General features: G+C 40.3%; 2 protein-coding genes across 2 annotated transcripts; both read right to left on the bottom strand.

Moving 5' to 3' along the window:
* Positions 1–1,144: 1,144 nt before the first annotated feature.
* Positions 1,145–16,559, bottom strand: LOC105726901 (protocadherin beta-15). Its single transcript, XM_064366422.1, has one exon. It carries the CDS (start codon positions 13,710–13,712, stop codon positions 11,355–11,357), a length of 2,358 nt encoding a protein of 785 aa, XP_064222492.1. The 5' UTR covers positions 13,713–16,559; the 3' UTR covers positions 1,145–11,354.
* Positions 16,560–16,630: 71 nt separating this feature from the next.
* Positions 16,631–20,333, bottom strand: LOC105726824 (protocadherin beta-15-like). The gene is given in 2 exon segments (XM_012466422.3): positions 16,631–16,980; positions 16,983–20,333. Coding segments are annotated over 2 exon segments (2,376 nt in total). The 5' UTR covers positions 19,317–20,333; the 3' UTR covers positions 16,631–16,938.
* Between the last annotated feature and the right edge of the window lie 957 nt (positions 20,334–21,290).

Below are 21,290 nucleotides of genomic sequence, written 5' to 3'. Positions count from 1 at the left end.
ACATGTTTTCTAAGAAATTAAAGAAATGGAAAGCGTTTTCACATTTTTTATATCTCCTCCACTGTGAGTTCTTTTTTTTGGAGATGGAGTCTCACTCTGTCACCCAGGCTGGAGTGCAGTGACATGATCTTGGCTCCCTGCAACCTCTGCCTCCTGGGTTCAAGCAGTTCTCCTGTCTCAGCCTCCCGAGTAGCTGGGATTACAGGTGCACACAACCATGACTGGCTAATTTTTGTATTTTTATTAGATATGGGGTTTCACCATATTGGTCAGGCTAGTCTTGAACTCCTGACCTCAGATGATCTACACACCTTGGCCTCTCAAAGTGCTGGGATTATAGGCATGAGGCACCATGCCCAGCCCACTCTGAGTTCTTACATGTACACCAATAAATGAAGAATGAACAAAGGCTGGCTTACATGTATATTCATAGTATTATTCTCCAGTGTGAAATTTTTCATGATTCCTAAAATACAAAGAACACATAAAGGGTTCCCTATATTCCTTGCTTTGATAGGGTATGTGTTCAGTGTATGATGCCATGTGTGTTTTAACAAGTGAAAGATCCATGAAGACTTTCTTGCATTCACTGAATTAATGTAATTTCCCTGCAGCATGAGTTCTCTAGTGCACATTTAGATTTGAAATCTGTCAGAGGTCTTTTCACGTTTATTACTCTCATTATCTTTGTCTCCAATTTGAAGTATTTTCTACAGAGTAGATATCAAGATCTTTTTGAGAGATTTTCAAATTTGACTATATTCATAGAGGTTCTTCATCATATGAATTCTCAAATATATGTCCTGTGTCTTGTGCTGATCCATCTATGTCATGGCAAAAAAATGGGGATTACATAATTGAAAGTTTTTTATATGGTAGCTTAAGTTGTATAATACTAATTGAAGGTAGACCATGATAAGAAAAGGCCATACCCCTGAAACTGTTGTAGCTAAAAATTGAACTAAGGATATACAATGGAATTTGAAAAATATATAATCAAGTCAAAAGAAAAGAGTAAATGAGGAGCAAAGGAATGAAAATGGAGGGTATGAATAAAAATTGCAATAGAGCCAATCATATTATATATAATTACATTACATATAAAAGAAATAAACTCTCTAATTGAAAAGCAAACATATTAACACCAGATAAAATGCAAGATTTAATGCTATGTTGTTTTAAAAAGATGCTTTTTAAATATAAGGACAGGTTGAAAATAAAAGGATGAAAAAACATATCATGAAAACCTTAAGTATAAGACATTTGGGCTGACTATATTAATATCAGACAGAGTAACTAGAGACTAAAAGGGACATTTTATAATAATGAATGTCAATTCATCAAGAAGCTATTTATTGTGCATGTAATAACAGAGCTTTAAAGTACATGAGGTTAAAAACATGATAGAACTGAAAGTAAATAAAAAAATTCACAATCACAGGTGAAGAATTTAACACTTTTCTCCTAGTAATTGGCAGAACATGTAGAAAGAATGTTAAGAATAAAGAAGATCTAAAAACATTATCAAGTGACTTGATTTAATATTTATAGAATACTCAACCAACAACTGTAGATTATACATTTCTTTCAAGTACACAGGGGAGAACTCACTAAGGTAACTTACATGCTGAATAATTTTTAATGACTTCACAAATCTCAAAGGGTTGAAATTATACAGAGTATGCTCCCAGACCAAAAGATAATTATTTTGGATATCAAAAACATTATCTTTGGATATTTAGAAATTAAGCAACTCAATTATAGTCAAGTAATGGATCAAAGAAGAATAGTTCAACATGAATGGCAATAAAAACAACATACCCAAGTTCATGAAATACAACTTAAGTAATATATAGGAAGAAATGTATACCTTTAATTTATATTTTTATATATTTTAATGTATGTTAGAAAAGAAAGGCTTAGAATCAATGATCTAAGCTTTCAGAGAGGCTAGAAAAAGAAAACTAAACTCAAAGTATGTAGAATAAAAGAAAAACAGAAGAACAGAAATCAGTAAAATAAGAAACAAAAAGTAGTCTAGAAAAGGTAGTTTACACCTGTAATCCCAGCATTTTTGAAGGTTGGGAGGATTGCTTAAGCCCAGGAGTTTGAGGCTAACCTAAGCAACATAGTGAGACACTGTCTCTACAAAAATTTAAAAAATTAGCTGGATGTGGTGGCATGCACCTATAGTCCTAGCTATTCAGGAGGCTGAGGCAGTTTTTTTTGTTTTTTTGTTTTTTTGTTTTTTGAGACAGAGTTTTGCTCTTTTGCCCAGGCTAGAGTGAAATGGTGCCATCTCGGCTCACTACAACCTTTGCTCCCCAGGTTTAAGTGATTCTCCTGCCTCAGCCTCCTGAGTATCAGAGATTACAGGTGCCCACACCACACCTGGCTAATTTTTGTGTTTTCAGTAGGGATAGGGTTTCACCATGTTGGCCATACTGATCTCGAACTCCTGACCTTGGGTGATCCACCTGTCTCAGCCTCCCAAAGTGCTAGGATTACAGGTGTGAGCCACCGTGCCTGGCCTCAGGAGGATCTCTTAAGGCTAGGGGTTTGATGTCACAGTGAGCTATGATTGCATCACTGTACTCCAGCCCTTTTTTCTCTGAAAAAAGGAAGAAAACAGAAAATAATAGGAAAAGCAATAAAACCAATGCTTGGTTTGTTTTAAAAATTAATAAAATTGAAATACTGATGCAATACCAATAAAGACAAAAGGAGGAAAAACATAAATTACCAATACCCATAGCGAAAGGGATGCCTCACTACAAATTCTAAATATATTGACAGATGAGTGAGAAATATTATCAATAGCTTCATGACAATAACTTCAACATTTTGATAAAATAGGCAAATTTGCTTAAAAAACACAAGCTGCCAGCTGACAGAAGAGGAAACAGAAAATTAGAATTGCGGCATATTTATTTAAGAAATTGAGTGTGCAATTCAAAATCTTCTCATAAAGAAAATGTCATTCATGGTTGGCTTCTGCAATAAATTCTATCAAATACATAAAGTAGAAATAATAACTGTCTTACATAAACTCTTTCATAAAAGAAGGGGAGGAAACAATTGCCAAGTCATTTAATGAGGCCAGGAGAACCCTGAAACTAAATCCTGGCAAGGGCATTACAAGTAAAAAAATGTAGATCAACATCTCTCATGAATGTAGATGCACAAATTCTGAACAAAATTAGCACACTGAATTTACCTAGTAGCTTATATTTTTCACATTGCTGCATGTTACCTGGAGGAAAAACATACTAACAATTTTCCTGGACAATCATGATTATGCAGGTACTGCTCCATTCCCAGTCTGCAGGACTCCAGCTCATGAGATCTGCTTGGATGTCTTTGTATTCTTCCATCGTTGGTCCTGCTACTCCATATTCAGAATAGGACTTGCTTCAGATTTCTTTGCTCAAATTCCAGCTGTGGCCATCATTGCTACCACAGTGATGTTCATTTGAACTTGTAAGTGGGAAACAACAAACAACTGGGACGAGGGTGAAGCAAGTAACTCAGATGCAAATTTTAAGTTATTAACCAAAAACTTGGAGATAAATACTATTTGTTGCAATACTCTAAAAATTAAAATGTAATGTAAACACCCATGAGAAACAAAATATGAAATTTTAAGTAAAGACAGGAAGCACCTTGCTCTTGCACACATTTGCCACATTAACCTCACCCTCATCCTGTCAGATCCTACTGTCAACTTTGTTTCCTGATCACACTGGGGGAAAAGTTACCATACCTACCTCACAGCTCTTACCCTGAGCTGCTCCTTCAAGGCCAAAAAGGTCACGAAATTCTAAATCCAATAATGTTGGGATTGTTCAATTTACAAGAGATAATTTCCTTTCATTTGAAAATATAATCTCTTCTATAATATGTTGCCAATGCTAACTTTATTAAATACATTCATAGATTAAAGAAAAAATATCTTAATGTGGAAAAGGTTTGGAAAAGCAAGGTTACTCTGATATTTATCTCTGCACTTTGTTGCCACTGTCTAATAAAACCACCCACCAGAGACACACACGTATACGGGCACAAATATGCACACACACAAATATACAAACCACTCTGGGGTTTTGTGTATTTGTAGCTGAAGTGCTCTAAAATTGTTTGAGGCATCACCATTTATGTATTATGATAGATTTTTGTTGATATTTTGGTGACTATGCTGATAATGGGAAGTAATGCTCTCCTCAAGGTATTCCAGATCAGTCTAAGAAAGACAAAAGTATTAATGCTTTAGAGATACCTTTAAATTCTAGATTTTACCATTAAAACATTTATTAAATAAGATACAAAGAGAGTAGTACACATTGGGATCTCTAGGCCTACTTCAAATCATGCATTTCTACATGTGAGAAGGTTGTCAGGAATTAATCAAATATGTTACTTGGAAAAGGCAAGAGAAAGACCAAATCTAAAAGTAGTAGTGATGACCTTTCTTCTCTCATTTGGTATACAAATTAATATTATCTTGAAAATGACCATCATTGCCACAAGTGACAGGGACTACTAAAGATTGGGTCCTAATGGTAATACCCTAGAGGAGATGGTATTTACTGTTCTCCGGCCATTAATATTCATAATGGGGGCTGCAGGTATGGTACACACTTCTGAAAGTCCTAGAATTCACAAGAATTTTTCATTTGTTTGTGATTATGCTGACAACCAGAAGCAATACAGTTATCAAAAGCCCCAGTCAGTCAGATAATGATTACTGCAGTCAGAAACATACAAAGCTCAACAAGAAATTCATGTATTTAAGTCATTTTTTCATTACATCTCTTCCTATGACATACTATTAAGGGGGCATCTAGGTGTGTAAGAAAAACATCCACTTAAAAAGATGCTAATGGCTACTGTGCTGGCTAAAATGAATGTTCTATGGAAGATTTTGATGAAGAAATAGATGTCACAGGCCTCACTGATTTTAGTTTTCATTTTAAGAGGAAGCACCTCAACTGCCACCATTCCAGATAGTCTACTTTGTCCTCACTGGCCATCAGTTTTCTTTAGTGAGCTTAGCACTATACAGAAATTCAGCAGCAATGTTGAGTTGCCATTGTCACCTATGACCATTACACAGAAAAATGCCTGGATGTTCAAAGTAATTGACCTACCATCTGTTACCCTAATTGTGGCGTAAATTTTTTTTTTAATATTTGCAGACACATAAAACACAAGAATTATGGAAAAAAGATTAAATGAGATACTCTTAATTTCAAATCATTGGTGTTGGTGAATACTGACACATGCAGATATGCATTTGCCTCCCCTCTTACAGGGAGTGCATATATCTTGACCCCACTGAACTCATGTGAAACAAATGGGAGCAGTTATGTTGTTAAACCAACAAACACAAACCTCCTGCTTCCTAGCCCTAGTTTGGAGTTGATATAAGCCCACCAGTATTTCCAAACTTGGTACCAGAAAAGGCATGAGTCAACTTACAATAATTTTAACATAAATTTTAGGCTCCTGAAATATAAGTGCATTTTTCCCCATGTGAATGAAGCTGGTCTGCAGTAAAAGGGAATGAAACCAGCAGGATAGAAAAAATGGTCTTTTAAGTTTTTGTTTGTAATTGTTACTGCCTTACGCTTCAATCAGTTTTGATTTCCAATGGTACCTTAAATTACATTATATACGCCAATAGCTTCTCAATAAATTCTGTTTTTTATCTTGAGAACTAATTTGAATTGGGTTTCTGTTGATTAAAAGAATTTAGACTAACAGAGGTATTAAGTTGGCAAAAGATCTTTCTGGTTAGTACATTTTCTGTTACCATGAAGTATGATTTTCTAACAGTCATTTTCAATGTAGAATATAAGAGACACGCAGAAGACCATATGCTTTTTAAACATGGTTCTGAATGTTGATGGCACTAGTGATAATTTGAGGCATAACATTTAGGGACAGGCTAGTTGAGAGACACAAGGTTCCTTGAAGGAACATGCTCAGGAACATCTTTAACCTCCATTCTTTGTGTCTGCCAGAATTTGGAATGTCTGACTTCCCTGGCGTGGATCAGACTTTTAACAACTGTCAGATAAAAATTTCTGGTCAGAAAGAGAACTTGGAACATAACATGGGCAAAGTATTGCATATGCCTTTTTATGTCATGTCAAATGTAATATCCAAACAATATTGGGGTATTTCCAGAATTGCCTATTTGGACATTTTCAATCTTTTGAATATCCTTAGTTCTTGACCTGCTCATTCACCTTTGAGATCACCTGACACAAGAGGGTTCCCATAGCCTCCCATAGGTAAAACTTCCGCAGTGATTCCCAGGCTACCAATCCAGCATTAGAGACAATATTCTGATTACTTTTTGTTACATTTCCCAGGATAGAGGCTGCAGGGTTTTTCTCAGATTACATTTCTGTTCATGGAGTATTCCAGTGAGGCTTCTGAGTTAGATTTTCATTAAACATCACCAAAGTGAACTCTCATTGAATGTTACTTGGCTTTGTTTGGGAAAAAAGACAAGCCTCTCCCTTAATAGATTGGAAATATACATGAAAGAAGTTTGCTATTTAGTGCCTATATTCTATTGATTTTACAGGAAAGAAATTCATTTTTACAGGAATAGGCATTGGATTAACCAAAAAAATTCATTATGTTTATATCTCCTTTGTTCTTTTGCGAAGAAAATACATCTTGTATAAGATTAGGAAACCCTTAGAGGATTATCCCAAAGATAACTCATAACACTTCATTATGACCTCATAATATCCAGAGAGACCTCTGCTAGCACAGCCAACCTTTCAACTTTTAAGAAAATCTTTTCTAAAAATTCAGCCATCAGCCAAAAAGGGATAATTTTATACACATTTAAATAGTTGTATTAACTAAATTATCTAAAATGATACATAATTTCCATGTTTACAGTAATCAAACTAGAAATAGAAGTTCCGTGTTGCTGTTTTCAATAGTGGTTTTACAGGTGTAGTTGTTTAGAGGACACTGAAGCTTATGTTTACAATACCAAAAATATAGCTAATGGGTTTCTCAGAAAACTATCGTCCTCATTTAAATTCATTTGGGGAAGAAATTCAAATTATTTTCCACTTTCCAGTTGTTGGAATAAGGTACCTTCCACCTTGTAAATGCTGTCATTTGACCACAACTACCTATATATTCCAATTGCCATTTAGGAAGAAAATAAAAGCAAGGAAGGGAAATAAAGCAAGAAGTTCAATGGCCTTAGATTAACATCATAAAAGGCAAGTTGAGATTTATAGAAATCTCAAAGAAAGTCTCTAAAGTCTGAGGGAGAAAATAGGTAAAATGAATGGCTCTGTTTATGTTGATGAGTCTCTATTCTGCTAGTTTCTAAAAAACTTATTTCACTGTCCTTAACTTTTTTATTCACTAAGAAATAATGACTTGTCACTCATGTTCAAAATTGTTATGTGTGACATAGAGGAGAATTGGTACTTCCCCTTCCAATAGCCATAATCCACAAAAACATGGATTGCTGATCTGCTTATGAAGATTTTCAGAATCCATATTTAGTCAATTTTACCAAGTAAAATTTTTAGTCTTGCTACTTTCCTGCCTGTGATGGAGACAGGGTATTCTGGATTGCTGCATTAACGTCTTAGTTATCTTGCTTAGGATACCGTTAATGCAGATTTAAAAGCATACCTGACATTTATCAGTTCACTTTTTCATTCTGTTCTCCAAAACTCAACTTTGAGAGATGATATTAGCCAGGAATATTTCTTTGAAAATTCAGTTATTTGCATATGTTTGCCAATTGTGAGATGACTAAATGATGCTATAATTTTAATTGCAGTAGTTCAGAGTACTGTCCCTTGATAGTATCCCAGGGAAAGCAATACAACTGATGCAAGACAGGTGAGGCTCCAAATTAGGGCTTATTTCAGGAGGGTTTTTGGCTTCATACATAAAAGAATTCAAGGGCAAGCAGGTGGTGTTAGACAGCAATCTTTTATTGAAAGGGACTGCTCCTTGTTGAGCAGGGCTAACCCTTTTGCAGTTCACCCAGAGTTAGCAGTAGTAGCTTATGGGTTGTTGCCAACCGTATTTACACTCACTTACACCAACTTTCATTTACATGCAAATTAAGGGGTGAGTTAATGCAAATTGAGGAGGGGTTATTCAGAACTTTCTAGAAAAAGGGGCAATAACTTCTAGGTCATTGCCAAGGAAAAAGGCAGTAACTTCTGGCTTGCTATGACATTTGTAAATTGTCATGGGGCTGGTGGGAGTCTCTTATGCTAATGAGCAGTGAGGGCAATTAGAGGTTGCCTTCAGCACCACCTGCTAGTTCCTGCGAGTTTTTTCCCTTCAGTTGTGCATCACCTGCTGGTTCCTGCCAATTTCTTCATTTCATCCTGTTCTGACAGGGAAATAAGTCATGCTGGTCTCCTACCTCACTCCTTCTCTGACAACTGTCTCACACATCTTAAGTAGACAACTTGGAACCTAGTCTGACAACTGTGTAAAAAAGTAAAAGTAAAAATAAAAATCACCTGCACCAAGGAATGTGGGAATACATCCAGGGAAACTCCTGCTTTCAAGGTTTGGGACTAATCCTCTGTCGTTTGAGAGCCCAAATTAGGACTTATCACAGGAGGGTTTTTGGCTTCACACATAAAAACATGTGTCTAGTCTCTTCAAAGAGTCTTCTGTGTGATTGACTGCCCTGATTCTTTCAAGGCAGTAGTAAAAGGTTGCCCTGGTATGCCTGTGGCTTTCTCTCCAGAACATGCATCCTTTGCAGTGAATCTCTTGATTTTAACATCTTTTGCAGTCTGAATCATCAGGTCCTGGTTCCTTTTTGCTTCACAGATCTTCTCTCATCTAATTCCTCTCATTCTTTTCCTGCTCACATTTTACTATAAGCAGCAAGAAAGAAAAAGGCTGAACATTCAACCTTTTGCCTGAAAATCTCCTCAGCTAAATCTCCAAGTTCATTGCTTACAAGTTCTTGCTACATAACTACAGGACACAACTCAGCTAAGTTTTCTCTCACCGTATAAAAGGATTCCCTTTTCTTCCATTTCGGATAATATTTTCCTCATTTCTGCACCCTCACCAGCAGAGACTTTAACATTCTTCTTTCCTTTCTTTCTCTTTTTCTTTCTTTCTTTTCTTTCCTTCTTTCTTTCCTTCCCTCCCTCCCTTCTTTCTTTCCTTTCCCTTTCTTTCCTTTCTTTCTTTCTTTCTTTCTTTCTTTCTTTCTTTCTTTCTTTCTTTCTTTCTTTTTTCTCCTTCCTTCCTTCCTTCCTTCTTTCTTTTTCTTTCTTTCTTTCTGAGATGGAATCTAGCTCTGACACCAGGTTGAGTGCAGTGGCATGATCTAAGCTCACTGCAACCTCCGTCTCCTAGGTTCAAGCAATTCTCCTGCCTCAGCCTCCCAAGCAGCTGGGATTACAGCCACGTGCCATCATACCCAGCTAATTTTTGTGTTTTTAGTAGAGACAAGGTTTCACCATGTTGGCTAGGATGGTCTCGATCTCCTGACCTCATGATCCACCCACCTCAGACTCCCAAAATGCTGGGATTACAGGTGTGAGCCACCGTACCCAGCCAACATCCGCATTTCTACCTACAATCTATTTAAAGTGATGTAGGTGTTCTCTAAGGCAACGTATTTCTCTACCATGCTCCTCACTTCCTTCTGAGTCCTCAGTAGCAGAGTTGTTAACACCATATTTCTACTAACAGTCTATCCAAAGCAAGCGAGGCCTTTTCTGTCATGCCTGTCAAAGTTCTTCCAGCCTCTGTCCACTCTGTCCAATTCAGAAGCTACCTGCACATTTTAGGTGTTTGTTACAGTAGCAACTCACTTCCAGGTATTAAAATCTGTCTTTATCAGAGTCAGCCAGAGAAACAGGCAGCAGGAGATGTATAGTAATCAATTTATTGCAAGGAAATGACATATTCAGTTGTGGATGGTGGCTAGACAAGTTCAAAATCTGTACAGCAGGCAGTTGGGAGGGCAGGATGGAATTCTGGGGCATAAGCTGAAGCTGCTGTCCAAAAGCGAAATTTCTTTTTTATCTCAGGGAAGACTTAACTCTGCTTTTCTGGCCTTTCTACTGATTGAAATAGACCCACTCAGATTATCTAGGAGAGTCTCCCTATTTTAAGTTTAGCTGATTGGCAACCTTAATTCCATTTAAACGTTAATTTCTTTGCAGTATAACATATTCATAGGTTTCAGACATTAGGGTGTGAATATCTTGGTGGTCATTATTTTGCATGCAATACCATTCTAGAGTATCTGCAAAGTTGAGAAACTCCTGGAGAGAGAAGAGTCCAAACAAGAGAGCAGATGTTTTTTCCTCAAATAATTCAACTCCTTCACCAATATATCTTTTAATAAATTTTGTTTGGTTAACTAATATTAATTCTACAATGTATTTTCTTTCAAATTCCTTATCAATCACAACAATGTCACCATCCAAAGACAAATAGATGTTGGCATACTGTACCATCAGAAGCTCCTTTAAGCCCAGAATTTGGAACTCTGTTAAGATTTTCCTGCTGTGACAAGAGGAAATTGTAGGAGATGCATTACTTGGTCCTAGTGTCTATTGGCTTTATAGAAACACCTTAAACACAGTAAATCTGGGTATTAAAAAACCTGTCCAGCACTCTTAATAGGATCATAACTTTAGATGGAGATAAGGAAGAACCCATTAGTCTTTTCTATGTTAATTTACATGAGAAAGAATACATTTTGCAGACATATTTTTATGAGATGACATATGTGTTTTAGAATGAAAGCCTAATGCTTACAAGTGTGATCTTGAAAAGAGTAGTTTAAAATTATCTATATTTCTCCCTAGTGAAAAAACAAAACTCCAAGTAGGAAGCTTGGAAAAACTACACGTAGATAAATGTGAAATGATTCCACCCCAAACTTTTATCAAAAAGTCAGAGCTGTGTAAATAAGAAAAACTAAAACAAACAAACAAACAAACAAAACTTTAAAAATGAAATACGACTTCAAAAACCATACATTCTTATGTAGTGTCATATAGTGTGAAAGGTACATTCAAAATTAGAGTTATGTTTAGGTCAGGTTAACTTTCGTATTATCCTTCAGGAATAGATACTATAAATTTATTCAGAAATACGAAATTTCCTGATATGAAATATTTATAATAATACAATCATTTGAAAACTAATTATATAACAACCAGGCTGACGAAATGAGCAACATAACTAAGGACAAGAGTATAAATTTTTTTAAAAAGTGGAATTAAAGATTACTACAGGTTTAACAGAAACAAACTGAAAAGTGAGGACAAAATTAATTTTAAAGCTTCAGATACTACATTATTCTAGAAATCTGATTTCCTCCTAGAGTCCTGGCTCAGAATATTGGGGAATATGGGCTTCAGGAACTTGAACTCACTACTCTCAGAGCCTCCCGACAGACACACCTCGTACTGGTAGCTCTGGGACAGGGTCCCGGTGCCGCTCACGTCCACCAGATGCCCTGGAAAGGGGCCCTCGGGCACCGAGCAGCGACCCACCGAGGCCGCCCTGCTCCTCCTGCACAGCCGCACCGCCACGAACAGGAGCACCGAGAACAGGAAGAGCGACGACACCGAGGCCAACGCCACCACCAGGTAGACGGTGAGCGAGTCGGCCTGGGCCTGGGCCGGGGCCGCCTCCGGGAGCGGCAGGTAGGGCTGGGAGAAGCCGTCCACCAGGAGCACGTGCAGCGTGGCGGTGGCCGAGCGCGGAGGCTCGCCATTGTCCTTGACCAGCACCACCAGCCTGTGCTTGGCCGCGTCGCGCTCGCTCAGCAGCCTGGCGGTGCGCACCTCGCCATTGTGCGCCCACACGCCGAACAGCCCGGGCTCCGTGGCCTTGAGCAGCTGGAACGACAGCCAGGCGTTCTGGCCCGAGTCGCCGTCCACCGCCACCACTTTGGTCACCAGGTAGCCCGGCTCGGCCGCCCGGGGCACCAGCTCGGTGCAGGGCGCGGAGCCGTTGTGCAGCGGGTACAGCACGAAGGGCGAGTTGTCGTTGGCGTCCAGCACCAGCACGCGCACCAGCGCCTCGCTGCTCAGCGCTGGGGAGCCGCGGTCTGTGACGCCCACGCGGAACTCGAACGCCTGCAGGGCCTCGTAGTCCAGCGACCGGAGGGCGAACAGGTGTCCGTTGTCCGCGTTGATGGCGACCAGGGAGGCGAGGGGCAGGTTTGTGTCCTGGGGCGGCAGCAGCGAGTAGGTGACCTGTGCGTTGGTGCCTGAGTCTCTGTCTGTGGCGCTGACGCTGCCGATGTGCAGGGCGGGGCTGTTGTTCTCGCGGACAAAGAGCGTGTAGGAGGTTTGTGTGAAGGCAGGGGCGTTGTCGTTGACGTCGGAGACCCGCACGGTTATGCTGTGCTCGGTTTTCAGCCTTGGAGTCCCCAAGTCTGTGACGGTGATGGTGATGTTGTACTCGGCTCTGGTCTCTCTGTCCAGCGCTCCTTCTGTTACCAGTGTGTAGAAATTCTCAACAGAAGGTTTCAACTCAAAAGGAACATCATCCTGAATTGAGCAAGTCATTTTTCCATTTTCCCCAGAGTCTCGGTCTCGAATCCTAAAGAGGGCCACTTCTGTCTCTGGAGAATTCTCGGGAATAGGGCTGGTAAGTGATGAAATACTTAGTTCTGGGGAGTTATCGTTAACATCCAGCACCTTGACAGAGACAGAGCATTTTCCAGAAAGTCCCCCGCCATCAGACGCCTCAATATCTAGGTCATATGAGGACGTTGTCTCAAAATCTAGTTTTTTAATTAGTCGAATTTCTCCTGAGATGCTGCTTAGCTCAAAAGGTTTGCTTATCGCCTGAGAGCTGTAAAAAAGGGAGTATGATATCTCTCCGTTTGTCCCAGTGTCTAAATCCCTAGCAGAGACCTTGACAACTAGGGAGCCTATGGGGCTGTTCTCTGGGACCTGCACCTCGTAGAGCGCCTGCGCAAACACCGGGGCATTGTCATTGGCGTCCAAGACCAAGATGAGAATCTGGGCGGTGCCAGATCGTGGTGGAGAGCCACCGTCCAGCGCTGTGAGGGTTAATCTGAGCTCGGCCTGCTCCTCGCGATCCAGTTCTGTGTCCAGCACCAGCTCTGGGTATTTCCTGCCATCCCCTCGGATGCGAGTGGAAACATGGAAATGAGAGTTGGGAGAAATACTGTAGTTTTGAACGTCGCTGCTGCCCACGTCCAAGTCCCAAGCTTTTTTCAGAGGAAACACAGTCCCAGGGGAGCTAATTTCTGGGATTTTCAGGGTCATTTCTCTTTCAGGAAACTCAGGAGAATGATCGTTTATGTCTCTCACTAGTAGTTCAGCTCGAAACACTTCCAAAGGCTTTTTCAGTAACACTTGGAAACGCATTATACAGGGCTCGGTGGGGCCACACAGCTCCTCCCGGTCCAGCTTCTCATTTAATATCAACTGCCCGGTCTGCAGATCAAGCTGCAAGCCTTGTTCGTTATCCTCAGAAACTACCCGGGCTCCCCGTGCTGCTAACTCCCGGACTCCCAGCCCTAGGTCACTGGCCAGGTTGGCCACAAAAGTACCTCTCTCTGTTTCCTCCATCACAGAATAGCGACGGGGTTCCCAGCCTGCCAGAGCCAATTCCAGTAAAAGAAGGAGAATCAGGACTTGCCTTTGTTCAGGAAAGCGCTTCCCTGCAGGCTCCATCTTTACTTCTGCAAACGCCCCTTTCAAGGAACAGGGGTCAGAGCTACTTCAGGGAGCGATGGGACAGAGGCAGTGATCGATCTGTCCGTTGATAACCTTCCGGACACCTAGGGCAACAGTATTCTGCGGGGACACTGGTCCGTGCTCTGCTCTTAGGCTGAAAGAGGTCTGAAGTAGCTCGTAGTATTTCCTGGGCTTTTTTCTCTTTTCCTTTTTTTGAAGCCTTAGCCTGCAGCGCCACCATGCGTTGTCTTTACTTAGAAACAAATTGCTACAATTGATCTGTATTCTATTAGAAGTTTGGATATTGGGAGGAAATGACGCAATCACATGTCACACAATTATAATTATTCATTTCTTCATTCAAAGAAGTATTATTGCTCTCTATGTGCCAAATTTTGAAATGCATCAGTAAACAACCCAGACATGGTCCCCACCCTCCAGAGCCTGTAGTCTGGGTGAGGTGCTCTGAGAGAAACTAAGAAGTAAAAGAAGACATAATAGTAATCAGTTATCTTGTAAAAATAATAACACATAGCCACGTAATTTCTTAAAATTTTCTCAGCAAAAAAAGAACGGATTCTTTGATTTCTTTCAAATTCTAGACAGCCTATGTACCAGAATTGTGCTCCCATCGGTTGAATTACATCAAGGAAAAAGCTACAAGTTCATCCCAGTGTGATATCCTTTCTACATAAAGTCAGAGAGTTATGATTTTATGAAATTTTAAACTGGAAAAATACACGAGGGCACTGCCTATATCTCTTACTTTGCTTTTCCTTTCTTTTTTTTCTTGCTTTGAGATGGGGTCTTGCACTGTTGCCCAGGCAGGAGAGCAGTGGCACAATCACTGCTCATTGCAGCCTAGACTGCCCAGGCTCAAGAGATCCTCCCACCTCAGCAACTGTAGCTGGGACCACAGTTGTGCACCACTATGCCTGGCCAATGTTTTAATTATTTGTAAAGATGAGGTCTTGTTATGTTGCCTAGGCTGGTCTCAAATTTCTGAGCTCAAGCAATCCTCCCACATCAGCCTCCCAAAGTGCTGGGATTATCAGCATGAGTCACCGTACCCAGCCCTGCCTTTTCTCTCTTGTATTTATTATCATCTGACATAGTATAGAGGTACTTATTTTAATGTTTCCTTTCTGTTTCAACCCCAAGTGTTAGAACTTTATTTTGTTCATTGCTGCATCCCCAATATCTAAACTAATCCCTGGCACATAGTAGGTGCTCAATAAATATTTGTTAAATGGATTCTGTAATAAATCACAATTAATTAAAAATTCTGACAGATTCTCCTCCTACTATAGAAGTCCCTTCTTCCGCTGAGATCCAAGTTCAATATATAAGATAGATAAACAAAGACAGCATGTCCATAAAGTAGCTGTTTCCTATACCCTTTAAATAGTAATTTGAAATAACTCAAAATGACCTCAAATGTCATTTAATTAAGTAGCAAAATAACCTAGTTAACCATAAGCAAGGAATGTATTATATAATAAAAAGAAAGAACATAAAAACAAGATTATGAAGATCCTAAAGATAAGGATTATGTCTCTTTTAGGCACGTATCTTTCACTGTCAAGGTTTTTTTTTACACTAATGTTATTATGACATGGTATTTAAAACTCTTATATAGTAACATTTTCTAAGACTTTCTATGAAACACTTCAAAGACTGTACCATTGGAAAGATCCTTCAGTTCTTCTCAAAATTATATATCCTAACAAAAGCTAGTGCATGTCCCTTATAGACAACTTATATTTTACAAACCCCTTGATCCCAAATTATTATATTAATATGAAAAGCCACAATAAAAACACAATAGTAAGAAAGGTCTAACTTGCCAATAAATGTAAGAATATCTAAACATGCTTTTGACAACAAAAACCTCACTTAGCTGTCTTAATTAGAGGGAAATTTATTAAAAAGCACATATTTGTCTCCAAAAACCCAAGGGAAAAAGCAGACTTGGGAGGGTCTTGAAAATTTAAAACTGGAAAATCTACAACAAGGTCATTCTTTTGGTACCTCCTTTTTTCTTGTCTCTCAATAAGTTGTCATTCTATATTTCTCTCGAGGTGTTTAGTCATTCTGGTTACATTCCTAACAAAGAGACTATATGGTATCTGGTTTCTAAAGCCATTTTTTTTTTTTAAACAGAGAGAATCAGATTAGCCCAGCTAGGATCATCTTATTTAAGTGTTTCAAATCACAGAGCAAGGTGGGTCATATAAAATAAATGTGGCTGCAACAGTACACTTCTGCTAAAGACAGGGAGAAGTTTCCAGAAAAAGATCAGGTGGACCAGATACACACCACAAGCGGGATCTATAATTTTAAAATCTTGAGATAATCTGGTAATCATTAAATAATGCTCATATGGCAGAGCAATCCCACACTTTGGGAGACCAAGGCGGGGGGATCACCTGAAGTCAGGAGTGTGAGACCAGCCTGGCTAATGTGGTGAAATCCCATCTCTACTAAAAATACAAAAACTAGGTGAGCTTCATGGCAGGTGCCCGTAATCCCAGCTACTCAGGAGGCTGAGGCAGGAGAATCACTTGAACAGGGCAGGCGGAGGTTACAGTAAGCCAAGATTGTGCCATTGCACTCCAGCCTGGGTGACAATAGCAAAACTCCATCTCAAATATAACAACAACAATCATAATAGTGCTCAAATATGTTATATAATGAAGATAATAAAAGGAGCAGAAAAGTCTTTAAGTTTGGGGAAAATGTAGTCTTTCCCACTTCATGCTATTTTGAAATAAAGCCATGCGATATTTACAGACACTTCTCCATTTAAAACTTGAAGGCTTACAGGTAAGCATAAGATAGATTAAACAGAATATGGACTAATAATCACCATATTATCATGCTTGTCCTCTAAGCATCAAAAGTTTAGGAAAAGCTTCTGGAAAACAGTGAAACAGAACGGAACTGGAGTCTTCAAATCAACAGCCTGTGATTTTGAGAAGTTGATAAATTGAACACATATGACTTTTCAGTAATGAATAAACTTGAAAGTTGTATCCATCAAAATACACATGATAAAAGGAGACTAAATATGAACAAAGAAAGAAAATGTCTAATCTTAGCTAGGAAAATGAAATCAGCAAAATCTTAGAAAATTTATGTAGACCAAAAGACATAACAGAGACTTAATAGATTGAGAAAGAACTAAGCTTTATCTTAAATGCTCTGAAAAATCTACAGATTCCTAATTGAATCCAAAACCATTTACAAAGTTGGACTTTCCCTCCCGTCATTCACAGTGTTCAGATACTCAGGGACAACAGACTTCAGGAATTTGAACTCATTTGTCCCAGAACCTCCCGACAGACACACCTCGTACTGATAGCTCTGGGACAGCGTCCCGGTGCCGCTCACGTCCACCAGATGCCCTGGAAAGGGGCCCTCGGGCACCGAGCAGCGACCCACCGAGGCCGCCCTGCTCCTCCTGCACAGCCGCACCGCCACGAACAGGAGCACCGAGAACAGGAAGAGCGACGACACCGAGGCCAACGCCACCACCAGGTAGACGGTGAGCGAGTCGGCCTGGGCCTGGGCCGGGGCCGCCTCCGGGAGCGGCAGGTAGGGCTGGGAAAAGCCGTCCACCAGGAGCACGTGCAGCGTGGCGGTGGCCGAGCGCGGAGGCTCGCCATTGTCCTTGACCAGCACCACCAGCCTGTGCTTGGCCGCGTCGCGCTCGCTCAGCAGCCTGGCGGTGCGCACCTCGCCATTGTGCGCCCACACGCCGAACAGCCCGGGCTCCGTGGCCTTGAGCAGCTGGAACGACAGCCAGGCGTTCTGGCCCGAGTCGCCGTCCACCGCCACCACCTTGGTCACCAGGTAGCCCGGCTCGGCCGCCCGGGGCACCAGCTCGGTGCAGGGCGCGGAGCCGTTGTGCAGCGGGTACAGCACGAAGGGCGAGTTGTCGTTGGCGTCCAGCACCAGCACGCGCACCAGCGCCTCGCTGCTCAGCGCCGGGGAGCCGCGGTCTGTGACGCCCACGCGGAACTCGAACGCCTGCAGGGCCTCGTAGTCCAGCGACCGGAGGGCGAACAGGTGTCCGTTGTCCGCGTTGATGGAGACCAGGGAGGCGAGGGGCAGGTGTGTGTCCTGGGGCGGCAGCAGCGAGTAGGTGACCTGTGCGTTGGTGCCTGAGTCTCTGTCTGTGGCGCTGACGCTGCCGATGTGCAGGGCGGGGCTGTTGTTCTCGCGGACGAACAGGGTGTAGGAGGTTTGTGTGAAGGCGGGGGCATTGTCGTTGACGTCGGAGATCCGTACGGTTATGCTGTGCTCGGTTTTCAGCCTAGGAGTCCCCAGGTCCGTGGCTGTGATGGTGATGTTGTACTCGGCTCTAATCTCTCTGTCCAGCGGTCCTTCTGTTAACAACCTGTAGAAATTCTCAACGGAAGGTTTCAGTATGAATGGAACATCATTTTGAATTGAGCAAAGTATTCTTCCATTTTCCCCAGAATCTCGGTCTTGAATGCTGAAAAGAGCTACCGTGGTCTCGGGAGAATTTTCGGGGATGGGGCTTCTAAATGAAGCCATGGTCAGTTCTGGGGCGTTATCGTTGATATCTACCACCTGTATTTTGACAGTGCATTTTCCAGAAAGACCTGCCCTATCGGAGGCTTTAATATCCACCTCATATGCCACAATTTTTTCAAAATCTAATTTTCTGATTATTTTAATTTCTCCCGTTCGTTCATTAAGTGCAAATGTCTTGGAAACCTCTTCATCACCATAAAAAAATGAGTAGAATATTTCACCATTAATTCCCATGTCTAAATCTCTAGCAGAAACAGTGGCAACAAGGGATTCCAGAGGGCTGTTTTCTGAGATCTGCACCTGATAGAGTGGCTGCACAAACTCAGGTGCATTGTCATTGATATCCAAGATTTCAACGAGGACCAGAGCAGTCCCAGTTCTGGGAGGAGCCCCACCATCTACTGCCATGAGAGTTAACCTGAGTTCAGCCTGCTCCTCCCGATCCAGGGCTTTGTCCAGAACCAGCTCTGGGTATTTTCTGCCTTCACTGCCATTTTGGGTGAGAACGTGGACATAGGAGTTGGGGTAGATGATGTAGTTTTGAATGTTATTGATGCCCACATCCAAATCTTGTGCATTTATCAGAGGAAACACAGTTCCTGGAGGAGTGTTTTCCATGATTTTCAAAATCATTTCTCCTTCTGGGAACACAGGGGAATTGTCATTTATGTCACTGACCAGAAGTTTAAACCTATATATCTCCAAAGGTTCTTCCAGTAACACCTGGAATTGCAGCACACAAGGCTCAGTGGTGCCACACATTTCGTCCCTATCCAGTTTCTCATTTACTTGAAGGTCTGCAGTCTGAAGGTTTAGCTGAAAATATTTTTTGTTATTGTTAAAAATAACCCGAGCCCTCCGACGGGATATTTCTCTTATTTCTAGCCCTAGGTCCTTTGCTAGATTAGCCACAAAAGAACTGCTTTCTGTTTCTTCTGCTACAGTATAAACGTTCCGCTCCGCGCAAGTCTGAGACAGCATAACAAAGAGAAGCAGAACTTGCCTTAGTCTAGGAAAGTGCTCCTTTTCAGCCTCCATTTCTCCAACACCAGCAGCCTTCAGGGTCCGGATGCCTGTGTTGTGTCCGTAGGCAATCGGCTCTGGGAATCAATCCTTGCCGCAACGGCAATTTTCGGTTAAGAAAGTCTCTTCTCTTTGATAGATCTATACGTGACTGTCTGAATTGTAACCAGAGACCTAACCATCTGCAAGCCTGTTTTCCCGCAGCCTTAGCTTACAGCGCCACCATGTGTTGTACTTAAACCTAGTTTGCTAAGTATTCCACAAAACGTATTCTACTTCCTCAGAGCTGTGCAAAAATAATGGATTATATATATGGGGCTTATAAATTAAAATTCTGCCTTCTACTATCCTGTGAGATTATGAATGTGGAAGTGGTACCTGATCCTATGGGAAATGATGCAAGTGCAAAGTTAACTAAATTTGTTTATTCAACACACACTTATGATTTCAGATTATGCGCCAGTCACTGTACTAAGTACTGAGAATACAGATCCCTTCTATGTCCTCATGGAGCTTACGATATAATGTCTACTATGTTGTATAGTGGAGGCTTTGGGGAAATTAAGCAGAAAAAGGTGTGTAGTTATCAGCCTATTCCTAAAAAAAAGTATGTATCTCATTAAACTCTTAACTCACTGCTAGCAGAGTAGATGAAGAGATTCATTCTCACATTTCAGGAGTATAAACTTAAGTGATGTACTAGCTAAAGCTAGTTTATTATGCAAACTCAATAGGTAGCTTAAGGAGTTGTGGATAACTTATTTGTGAATATTGTCTAAGAACTGTGAGCTTGTTATGTTGACTTGTTACATTATCTAAAATAATTCATAAAGAGCATCACCATCTATTGTTAATACCGAGATACACACATGTTGAAGCTGAGAGTCAGTCACCGAGATTTTGAAGAGGGAGACAGCCAATATCACTGATATAATGGCTGAAGTTAAAGTAAAAAGTAAAATGCAGAAGAAAATAAGTTCATCTGAAATAGCTGGTTAAGCTTATTCCCAACTAGAGAAGATCTCAACTCATTTTTAGTAAGCAATCACATATCTCTTGTGGATTCCTTGGAATCCTGAAATGCTAGCATGGAACTGAAATTCTCTTACTTCTAAGGAAAAGGAAAACAACTTGGGGTCTTCCCAACTGCACCAACTTTAGACAATGTTTTACTCACAATGTTTAAATAATAGACATTACTATGTGTTCTGGCATTCTAATTACCTAACTGACTGTGAAAACTAAAGATGAACCAAATAAGAATTATGTGTTTCATATTGGTTTAATTCTCTTAAGGTGTAAATCACTCAAATCAACATTCTATTTTAAAATGTTTCCTTCTATACAAACAAATTTGATTAAACTTTCAAAATATGAGAACGTGCCAGTCACAGTCAAAATCTGATGATGGACAATTTTCCTTACAGAAGTATATTGGTCATTGATCCAAACTCATTATTATGAATTTGCATGTCCAAGAAAATGTGTCCTGAATGTCTATGCAGTTTTGAATATTAATGGGATAGAAGCTTGTACCTGTCAGTAACCTAATGGATCAAAGTTAGTTTTTCATTCCCATCTTTCACCTCTTGCATACATTTTCTTCTTTCTAAGACCTTAGCTCCTAGGCTTGGCGGAAACTTAAATTTTTTTCATTAGGCTTTCTAGCATTAGAGTATATCAATCAAATAATATTTATTTCTATAACTGAAATCATGAATCAAATCATATGTTCTATAAATTGGGACTAATTATGGAGCCAAAAGATTTTTTATTACATGACAAAAATAATTCTGTTCACACTGAGCTCAGCAAATAATTTTTAAAAGAAAAAGTCTGCTAAGGAGGGTATGAGGATCCTGAGAAAAGGTACAGATACCCAACCCATAACAATTTCAGTGTTATTATTAATTTCAAACTAAAAGTATTATTTAAAAAGTAATCCTGGGACACATAAAATAATGGAGGGAAACTTAAGTTAATGAGACA

This window comes from Aotus nancymaae, unplaced genomic scaffold (assembly GCF_030222135.1).
Source record: "Aotus nancymaae isolate 86718 unplaced genomic scaffold, 86718_ANA_hifiasm-v0.15.2.pri h1tg000064l_1, whole genome shotgun sequence".
Classification (NCBI taxonomy): Eukaryota; Metazoa; Chordata; class Mammalia; order Primates; family Aotidae; genus Aotus; species Aotus nancymaae.
Note: the sequence above shows the minus strand (reverse complement) of the source record. Positions and strands in the feature narration are given on the sequence as shown.